This window comes from Nicotiana tabacum, chromosome 1 (assembly GCF_000715075.1).
Source record: "Nicotiana tabacum cultivar K326 chromosome 1, ASM71507v2, whole genome shotgun sequence".
Taxonomy (NCBI): Eukaryota; Viridiplantae; Streptophyta; class Magnoliopsida; order Solanales; family Solanaceae; genus Nicotiana; species Nicotiana tabacum.
Window position 1 is genome coordinate 219,306,651 of NC_134080.1, and position 10,972 is coordinate 219,317,622.

Here is a 10,972-nt window from a genome sequence, read left to right on the forward strand (position 1 = left end):
CATTCTTAGCTTTTAATTTTGGATTATTAAGTTTTCTCTTTAAATTTAGGATCAACTAATTTTTATAAATATTATAGTTAGATAATTAGCTTAATTTACAATTTGATTTAGGAATTTAATTTAGGTTTTTAATTAATTAAAGAAAGAAAAGAAAACAAAAGAAAAGGAAATTAAAAAAAAAAGCTGGTTTTAAATTGAATTGGGCCAAACCATTTTAGAAGCCCTAATTCCCCCCCTCCCCCCAACCCCCCAAAAAAACCTAGCCCAAACCGGGTCGACCCGAACCCTAGATCCCGGCCCCCTTCTTCTTAATCTAACCTAGAATCATAATAACAAAGTAGACCCTAGACCTAATACAGGAGGAGCGCCGCAAGAACAAAAGGATCGGCCTCACGTCTTCATCTTCTGGGTTTTGATTTTCTTCTTCTGGTTTTCGTTTTTAGTTCATACATCAAAAAAAAAATACAAAATTCCAGTTTTAATTTCTTATTTTCAAGTTTTCTATTTAGATTTTGAGGGCAGTTTCAGTTTTTGGAAAAGGATATATAAAAACTTTCTGACTCTTCATTCTCAATTTCGGATTCGGAATTCAACTATGGAGCTTGATTAAAGTTTGCCGTGGAGTCGACGAGTCGCCGATCGAGGTCTTGTTCGTGGCTGCTAGTTTCTATTTCTCAGCTGTTGTTACTCCTAATTTCAAGGCCGAATTCATTTGTATTGGATTCCAAACGAAATTAATCGAAGCTTCGCGCAATCAGGTTCAATATCTTTCTCTTTTCTTATATCTGTTTGGCTGTCGATTGGAAAATGTGATAAGAGCTATGCTAATCCATCTATAGACATCGGTCTGTGATTAATTTCAGTAGAGGTTGAATTCGGAGTTAGCATTTAGTCTCGATTCGCGTTTGGAAATGATATTTGACATGTCATTTTGTTGTTTGAATCCTGTATTCACTGTTCGGATTTGCTTGAGCATGTTCAGTTAGCAAAAGCTAATTTGAACTGTCGTTTTCTATGCCTCAAATGTTTTTAGTTGTTTATGGTGTTGAAGTATCTCTTGGGTTAAGATTTTCTCGAGTTGAAATGGACGATTTGTCCGGCTTTAGGATTGTTTGAATGAGTCTGAATCAGTGATGCATATTCTCATGGTTTTCTGTTTGGTTCTCTGATTTTCCAGTAGGAGTGATTTCAAGTGCCAAAATATTTAGACTATAGTTAAATTGTTAGGGTCATATTCCTGCTCGTCGACGCCTAAATCGTTCTGTTCTCTTCTTTGGAACAAGCATAACAGTTTGTGCTTGGATTCTGTTGTTATCAAAAGATTAATCATATGACTTTAGGAAGTTTGAAATGGCTGCTCCAGTCTCTTGGAGTTTCATGAGTTTAGTCGCTTTCCTCATGTTCTGATTTGACTGAGAAACGTTAGACTTCATGACCATTAGTTGAAAACTTGAATCGTTGGTGTATTTGTATGCAATTTGGTTAAACCAGATCTGTTGTTAATGTGTATATGCTAGATTGTGTTTTGGAGGAAATTCGTTTGAATTAATACACCGAATTAACCGAGGTTTTAATTTATTTAATCATTTTGGTTGATCTACTCTAATTGATTGTTTTACCTCAGTTGAATGGGATGTATTGGTTTAGCAGAGCTTTTAATAATATTTGGCCACGAGCATTGTCATTAGTGATATTCTGTTGATTGGGCCACAAACTTGGTGTTAAATGAAAGAAAATGGGAGTGTATCACCTTATTTTGTTAATTAGTCATAATATTTCGTAGTTGAGCGATCGTGCTAAAACCACGTAATTCGGGAATGCCTAACACATTCTCCCGGTTTAACAAAATTCCTTACCCGGATTTCTGTGTTCGCGGACTGTAAAATAGATTCAATCTTTCCTCGATTCAGGATTTGAACCGGTGACTTGGGACACCATAAATTATCCCAAGTGGGGTCGCTAAATTTTAATATAAATAATCCCGTTTCGATTGTCACTTAAATTGGAAAAAACTCCCTTATATGCCCCTTCTGGGGTAGAAAAAGGAGGTGTGACAGCTGAGATGTAGGGAAGAGATTAGGCAAAACAAACAAAATCAGTTGATGAAATTACAAATTTGCCCTTAGCCGACCAACTTGGCTCTTCTATATAATAGAAATATATAAAATCAATATTTTATACATATTAAAAGAGTAATTAAATAACTGTTCCTAAATAGTAGAAATTAATAAAATAACTATTTTTAAATACTAGGGAAACAATCAAATGACTATGTTGTCTGATGTGAATTTTATTTTAAAAAGGGTAAAAAAAAGGCGAACGGCATTTCTCTAAGGGCTTTCGTGCTTTTAATATAATTTAGATAGATAATTCAAATACCAACTTTGGGGTATGAAGTTGAGCTATGCCAAAGTCTAACTTCAGACCGCATCGATAATTTAGAACTCGATGTTGCTTTTCTTCTTAGACACAGAAGGTTTTTGCTCTCGTATTGCGGGTTTTCCACTTTGTTATACAACTCTACCTTGGTGATTAAGTTCCGCTTTAGTTGGTGTGAAATGAGCGGATTCTGGGATAGGAGGTCTTGTCGGTGTGGAACCTACCCTTTCTGAGTGAAGGATTGTCATCCTATAGTGGAGTGTTCAAAGTGAATTGTCTAAGTGCTCTCCTTTGTCTCATTGTGTTTCTCGTAATCATTTGATTCCGCCCCTAAAGCTAGCTCCTACTCCTACTCCTTCTCCGCTTCGCCGCATAAGATCCTCAAATCAACTACTACTACCATAATTAGGAGGGAGAACCTTTTGGGGTTGGGCTTACACCTCTCGCCTATCGAAGTTATGTTCAAAAACCTCGTCTGAGAACTTGTATAGAGAAGGACTTCCCGCGGCGCAGCAGTTCTTTCATACCAACTTAGCAGCCCGACGCTGCTATTGGCAATTCAGACCCATCGATCTGACACTGGAAACTTCAGACCATCTATTTTCAACTTCAGACGCGAGGTGATTAAACTTAGGGGTGTTCATCTGTCGGTACGGTACAGTATTTACATATTTCGGTTCGGTATTTTCGGTATTCGGTTTATTAAAATGCTATACCAATACTGTACCTAATTAAATCCGGTATGGTTCGGTTTTTCTCCTTTCGTTTCGGTTTGTTCGGTTCGGTAACTTCGGTTTATTCGGTTTGAATACTAACTTGTGCGTAGAGTCATAGAATGTAATATTCTTAATTAAAGTACTCAAAAGCACAAAACTAAACGTTTGTTGACAAAAGTTTTATCCAAAACCAGTAAATATCAACCACGAGAGAGAAGATTGTACATAAAGGAATAAATTGATTGTTAGAAATGTCTTGTTACTTGCTTAGAGTTACTTGATGAACTTAGAGAATAAAGAAAGCAAAATTTTAGATTTTTTATATTTATGTTATAATTAATAATATGCGTATTGTGCAATATAATATATATTTCGGTACGGTATCGGTATTTCATTTTAAAATACCTAATACCATACCTAATACCAATTATTTTTTAAAAATTAAACCAAATACCATACCGAATACCAAATACCAAAATTTTCAGTTTCGATACGGTAAAATTATGCACGACCCTAATTAAACTTTAGAAATTTTGTAAAATTTGACTATTATTTAAATATGGGTCCTTAAATGGCTATTTGTGGACTTTGGCTCATAAAAGGATGGACAAGCCCAATTACATAGTCCCAATACAAACCTGCTTTGCCATCAAAAACCTGCATTTCAGCTTCATCTCCTTCTAACAAGAAACCGCCATTGTTACCAGCGGAGAACCTTTTTCACAGCAATAGCGACAGTGAAATATGGCAGAGCCTAATACATCTCTTGAGACGAGCGAAAAAATAAGCAGGTGATTTCTCTTTTTTTGTTGGTATTTTAGGGTTCTGGTAATAATGGAGCACATAATATTGAAATTTTTGAATGTGAATGAATGATACAGGCTAGCTCCTCAGTTAGTTACAGTATTAAAGGAGATGAAAGAAGGATTGGATACAGTGACTTCAAAAGTACAAGCTTTAACTGCAAAGGTTGGTTTATTTTTTTTAAATGTTTAAAGATCCAATTGTTATTGCTTTTTTCCTTTATCAATGCAATTACTGCTTTTTTCATGCTGATTTCTCATCTGGGTATGTTTTATTTTCTGTAATTTCGTTCATATAGTTCAATCTTGATATTTTAGCTGGTATTGTGATCATGATGTCCATTGCTTCTGTTTTCCTTCCTTTGTCTCGTAATTTTTAGGTTGATTGTATCCTATATTTTGACGGGGTGTATTTTATTTTTCGGTTGAGAGCAGTGAGGATTCATATACAGCGGAGCTTAACTTGTTTGGAACTAAGGCGTAGTAGTAGGTGTTGTTGTTTGTGTTTTGGGTTCAAGTCTTTTGATTTTAGGAATTGAATTTTCTGCTTTCTTTGTTTTTCCTCCTTTTCTCCCTTTCATTTTTATGTTTTTGGGGGGTTGAGAGAGGTGAAATGGAAGAAATAGAAGTAGTTAACAAGGCTGCATTTGAAACTTGTCATAGAATTATTAGTCTTTTATCTAAGCCCCATGATCAGAATCAGTATGGGAATTTATTTTATAGAAAAACTGGAGAAGCACAAGTTCAAGAATGTTGTCACTCTTTTGAATTCAACTTTAGGTCATGCAAAAGTGAGGAAAGTGAACAACTTTAAGACCCCTTTACCTCATAACATCCTTGTGGAAAACCCAAGTTGCAAAATTGGTGATCAGCACAAAGCTCTGCGTTACTTCCTATCGACTTCCTCTAAACTGAGTACTAGAGATAGGTGCTAATGTGAAAAGCAATCTAACTTTGGGAAACTAGAATTAAGCTCAAATAGTAGAAATCCCTCAAATTTAGGCCAACTAACGTCTTTGTCGAGCTATAACTATCTTCAACAACAACAACAATAACAACAACGGTGGTTTGTTATTCATGGATATAGTTAATTAACTATTGATAGATAATTCGTCAGAAAATAACAATTTATAGACTTAAATAAAGAGGTAAGGTTACAGGCTCTCTTAGGGATGTGCTGAAATCATGTGAAATTACAAAAAATGTTGATTCTTTTTCAACATTATAAGTATTAACGAACAGAGTTACCCAATACCTGTGCAGAGATGCCTGCAAGTTGGCCCGGACACCATCATTAGGAGAAAAAAAAAATCTAAATGGGTTACCAAATAGTCACGTTTAATTAGTTATTGTCAATATACTTATATTCTTTTAGCAAAAGGTAGGTTTTATCGATGAAATCAGCACTAAATTGGTGCTTTAGTTTACATCCGAAAAAATAGAAACCAAAACATAGTTCCCTTCTAATTGTGCAGGGAACTAATAAAGTCTACCAAAGTTCAACATCACTTACTAGCTCTAAATTACACCAAAAGATGATATGCAGTTAGGGGTGGCAAAATGGTTCAAAGAAAACAGTTAACCACCCATATTATCCACTAAAAAATGGGTTGAATAATGAACTTTTTAAAAACGGGTCAAATATGGATAAGAACCATATTATCCATTTAGAAAATGGATAACCAATGAGTAACCAATGGATAACCAATAGGTCTAACTTTTACATTTATAAAGCCTCAAATTGGGGGTTTCTCAAGTTAGGGAGACTAAGAATTCTCCCAAAAGTGATCATATACAAGAAGTCATGGATAATATGGGTAATCCATATTATCCGCCGGTTAACCCATTTTTTATCCGTATTAAATATGAGTCGGGTAGGATAATTGATCCGTTTTTCAATACCTGTTTTCGACCCGAACCATATCCGACCCGACCCGCCAGTTTGCCACTCATATATGCAGTAGACATTAGCTTTTGTCTTCAAAATATGATTTCCTTTCTCTTCAAAGCAGCTTCATTATATTATCTTCAAAATCAGCTAATGCACTTACGTTTGGTTTATAATTTGTCTGGATTCTTTTTGTTCTTGCTATTGAGATTTTTATATAGTTAGGACAAGTGTGAAATTTAGATAACTGATAGTTAGTTTACCTTATTTATTTTTTGAATGAAATGGACTTAGAGCCTGTTACCCAACATTTTCCTGTTTACGCAGCAACAACAAAAAACCCAGCATTTTCCCACAAGTGGGGTCTGGGGAGGGTAAGATGTACGCAGCCTTACCTCTACCTTTGGAAGGGCAGAAAGGCTGATCCCAACATTTTCTCGTTTAAGCAACTATACTTGTTGGATCTTCTAACTGTACGGACTGGCCACGTGATAGATGTTAGCACCGCTTATAAATGATCTTCCCAGTTAGTACTCATGTTGGTTTTATGTTACTTCTCGTCTATGTCTAATCATCCCAAACTGCCTGTATCAATAAACCAACTCTTTGCTATATTGCAGTACTTGCTTAGTTTTCAAATGACATAGCGTTCCTGTCTAGGTCAACTGGGTCACAGATAATATTGAACTGCTGGGTACTCACTGATTAACAAAAAAAATAAACCCAAAAAAACAAAGAAAATAAAATTGTGAACTGCTGGATCAATTTCCGTAGTATGCCTTGTATTTATTCTCGTGCTCTCTGTGTAGGAAAGAAAAAGATATCACTATGTCAAATTGATATGCTTGTTTCTTCTTCCAAAATCCCCATGCAATTTGTCTTTAGGTGAAAGCGGGTCACTTTCCAACACCAGAAGGAATAAGTTACCTTGAAACGAAGCATCTGCTACTTCTGAATTATTGCCAATCGCTTGTCTATTATCTGCTCCGCAAGGCAAAAGGATTCTCAATTGAAGGGCATCCAGTTATTCGGAGTCTAGTCGAGATAAGATTGTTTTTGGAGAAGGTATGTTGAAGCTCTTCCCGCTTTTGAGTAATCCTGTCTCTCCAGCTCCTCTTGGGTACTTTTCTGCTCCTAATTGCAGCGTCCTTACCGTGATGCTCTGTGCAGATTCGCCCCATCGACAAGAAACTACAGTATCAAATTCAGAAGCTCACAAGAGATAGTGATGCTGCTTCTGAGAAGTCAGTTATAAGTGAGAAGGGAACAGATACCCAGAAGGAGGACCTGTTGAAGTATCGTCCAAATCCTGATTTGCTTGTTAGTAAAACACGTGGCACAGAGGTGGGTGATTGGTACTTGACCATGAAATGACCATTTTAGTTCCTTTTTGCTCTTCCTGTTCAAAGAGTTGACTCGATCATTAGCAGTTCAAAAAGTTGAAGTTATGATTTTACTCTCTCAATCTCCCATATGATTTCCTAAAATAAAAGAGATGGTTGAATGTTTCTTGTCTTGAGCTACAGGATGGCAGCAATGTATATAGACCCCCCAAACTTGTACCTGCTCCTATGGAAGAAGATAAAATGTCGAGGCAGGAGAGAAATAAATCGAGGAAGGAGACAATGGACTTGCGAAAGGCTAGACAAAACCCGTTTATGATAGATTTGGTGAATAATCTTGAAGGTAGACCCGAAGAGGTAATTCACTATCTGACTATTAATACTGATATATTTCAATGACCCCTCCTGTATTTTACTATTGCTTTCGGTGAAAAAATACAGGTAAGAGAAGTTGTTGGAACTGAAAGTAGAGAACTCAGAGAGTACATGGCTAAAATGGAAGAACGTGCACGACAAGAAGAGGAGACTTTTGCTCGTGCCCCACTCACAAAGATGGAAAAAAAGAAAATGAAACATCTGAAGAAGTCAAGAAATGGGTAAGTTTTGTAGGAACTGTATGGTCAGTCTTACTAATTAAAAAGAAAAGCACTTTATGGTCAGTCTTTTGATCATTTCATGTAGAAACTTAATGTATGCATAGTCTGGAGAGTGCCGGCAGATTAGGTGGAGCTCTGTTTTTTGTTAAATGGACTAAGTGGATGCTAATCTCTTCCCTTTAACTATGCTAGGTTGCTTGGGCTGACAGATAGTTTCTATGACGAGATAAAAAGTTTGCCTTTAGGGGATGCTTCTGAACAATCAGCAAACTTTGATAACAGCAGCGCTGGAATCAAACAACAGAAGAAGCGTAAGGTAATTGTTTAGGGAGATTGGATATATCCTTGGTTTGTCAGTCTTTCAGAATACGAAGTTTAGATCTGCACGAGAGAGTTATATATGAATCCTCGCCGTTGCTGTGATGTAATAATTGCCCTAGACATATATAAATCTTGTCCATTCCCATTTAGGTGATGATCGAGCTAGTGAATGCATAAAATGTTGATATTCTGGAATGGTTGCTAATTATCTTGTTTTTACTCGGCTCAATAATTTAATTGAACGGAAATTGTTGGCCCCTGAGTTCTGTGGTTATTTTCAATGCTTCACAACCCTCCACTCTTCCCTGACTTTGTATGTATAGTGAACAACCTTGTGTCCTGAAGCAGTAAAACTGTAATAGTCGTGGTTAAAATGGAGCTTATTTGTCCATTTAATTTGTAGTAGCTTATAATTTGATCTCTATCTTTTGTTTATGGTCATAAGTTTATTTTGTGAGGAGGAAACTTGCTGGAAATTAACTTCTAATATCTATGTACTGCAGAGGAGGAATTGAACGACTGCAAGCTTGAGTACATCAATATCCAAGAATATAGAGACTTAGGTAGGAATGATCAGAGGTTCCTTGGATCATGTAAGATGTACAACTTCATCATGATGTTAATTTTTGTGACTTTTATGGCTTCAAAATCTGCACCGTATTTGTTATTGTTTTCAGCAGTTGAGATTGAAGTTTCTTGCATATTTCAATCGAACATCTCAACCGAGCCATATTTCAATTTAACACTTCAAGTGGCTATTAAGTAGGTCAAGTAAATTCCCGAGTACAGCAGGCCATGTGCTGAATTGCACTTGTCAATGACATGTCAAATGGACCAATCAAAAAATGACACGTGTAGTTTTGCCATAAAAATTTGACACGTGTAATTAACAAAAAGAAAATACATTTAAAGAAAGAAAAGAACCCTTCTTTACCATCTCCTCCCTCATTTAGTCATTTTGACATAGCAGCTGTCGGCTCCTCTCTCCCTCCATTTCTACCGCTGCATTGACACCAATCGCCACCTTTGGGGGTGCTGACCAATTAGGCGGCAACCTCCCCTTCAATCACAATCACCATTTACCCTCCCCCTTCTCCCCGTCATTGTTCTGTCGAGGTAGAATCCTTACCGGTGGGCCTTCAAATGCCGGTGAAATCTAGAAAGTCGGTGACCTCATTAAAACCAGTCGACTTTAGGTAGAGACTTTAGATATGTCCAGACCTGGCCGAAGATATAATGGTTCAAACAATTAAGAAAATATTATTTTGTGATTAATGTTTGAATTGAGTGCAGTTAGTTTAAGTTTGAAAGCATAACATAATTTTTTGAAAATGCAATCAAATTTAGAAAATAGAATAATAGAACTTATTTGAATTTGAGAAAGTTTTTAAATTTTTATCTATATTATATTAGAATGAATGTGGTAGAAATAGATATTAAATTCAAACAAGCTAATAAAAATCCACATGACAATGTAATAATATTAGGTATTGAATAATATAATATCAAAAATAAATAATAAATAGAGAAAAAAATAAAAATTCAGATTTTTTATCATAGAGAAGAAGAGTAAAACTTATTTAAATTTGAGATGAGAAAGTTTTTTATATTATGATAAGAAAAGTCATAATATGAATAGGTCCACGTAACTCAAGTTTAATAGATAAAATCAAAAAATAAAAATATTGAACAATAGAAATAAATTAGAGATAATGTGAGGATATTTATATATCATAAGGTTAGAAAATAAAATAAATTAAATATACAAACTTAAAATTAGAAAGGGAAAGGCTAATTGAATTTGAAATTAGAAAGTTGTTAAAATTAAATATAAAATACTTAAAAAATTAGCAATATTATGTTAAATTATTAAAAATTTAGTATTAGAAATGAAAAGAAAAGGCTAATTGAATTCGAAATTAGAAAGTTGTTAAAACTATGATTAGAATGCTCAAATATGAATACTATCATGAACTTGAAGTCTTATTTATGAAAAAAATAACTAAAATATAAAATAAATTTCTAATATAGGTAATTATACTAATGAAAACTAAAAATTAAATTTGTATTAAAGCTAAAAAGAAAGAAAATTTACATAAGAAATAATGTGACAGTGAAAATATTACTACAACATTTAGATATAATGTGTTCAAACAACTAAGAAAATATTTTTCTATGATTAATTTCTCAATTAAGTGCAGTTAGTATATGTTTGAAAGCATAGCATAATTTAGAAAATAGAATGATAAGAATTATTTGTATTTGAGACATAATTTTTTTATTTTGGAAATAATTACGGAAAGAAATAAAATGACAGTAAACATATTACTACATACATATAATATGTTCAAGCAATTAAGAAATTATTTTTCTAATGTTAAAATAAAATTTTAAGAATATAAAATAACTTTCTAATATAGGTAATTTTAATAATGAAAATTAAATATTAAATTTATATCTTAAAGCTAAAACAAAAAAAAAAGGAATTTAACTGCATCTAAATAAAAAATAATTATAATAGAACTCGATACATTTGGAACATAATCATCAAATAACTTATGTATTAATATTTTAGCCTACATCAATTTTAATTTTTAAAATAAAATATGATCCTATTTTGGTTATAGGTAAAACATAATGTAAAAACTAACTAAACTTTATAGTAGGGAAGAGAATGTATAATAATAGAGCTTATACATTAAATTAATTTAAAAATAAATAAATTGAAAAATGAAGTTATATTTAATAATATTACAATAAATTTAATTGATTAAAATTTCGAATGAGACGATTGAATGCAAAAAAATTGAATGCATATCAAGAATAAAACATTTATATTTATTAAAGACTATTAAAAGAATAATAAGCAAGATATTAATTAAGATAATAAAAAATTATATGATAGTAAAATAATATTAAATAATAA

General features: G+C 33.7%; 1 protein-coding gene across 2 annotated transcripts; it reads left to right on the forward strand.

The window, feature by feature from the left end:
• Nucleotides 1-331: 331 nt before the first annotated feature.
• LOC107776371 (uncharacterized) lies at nucleotides 332-8,737 on the forward strand. 2 transcript variants are annotated; one of them, XM_016596264.2, is made up of 9 exons: nucleotides 332-758; nucleotides 3,803-3,886; nucleotides 3,977-4,064; nucleotides 6,672-6,851; nucleotides 6,957-7,130; nucleotides 7,313-7,486; nucleotides 7,571-7,725; nucleotides 7,918-8,041; nucleotides 8,550-8,737. In XM_016596264.2, the coding sequence occupies exons 2-9, from the start codon at nucleotides 3,840-3,842 to the stop codon at nucleotides 8,559-8,561; spliced, it is 954 nt and encodes a 317-aa protein (XP_016451750.1). In that variant the 5' UTR covers nucleotides 332-758; nucleotides 3,803-3,839; the 3' UTR covers nucleotides 8,562-8,737. The 2 variants fall into 2 exon arrangements, with proteins under 2 accessions (XP_016451750.1, XP_016451749.1); XM_016596263.2 differs by having other exon boundaries at nucleotides 340-758; nucleotides 3,698-3,886.
• Nucleotides 8,738-10,972: the final 2,235 nt, after the last annotated feature.

What these genes read in the sequence shown, in the direction of transcription:
- LOC107776371 (XM_016596264.2), top strand. Translation starts at nt 3,840, where the DNA reads ATGGCAGAGCCTAATACATCTCTTGAGACGAGCGAAAAAATAAGCAG. An exon ending in TACAAGCTTTAACTGCAAAG is followed by an intron (nt 4,065 to 6,671) that starts GTTGGTTTATTT and finishes ATTTGTCTTTAG; the next exon opens with GTGAAAGCGGGTCACTTTCC. An exon ending in TAAGATTGTTTTTGGAGAAG is followed by an intron (nt 6,852 to 6,956) that starts GTATGTTGAAGC and finishes TGCTCTGTGCAG; the next exon opens with ATTCGCCCCATCGACAAGAA.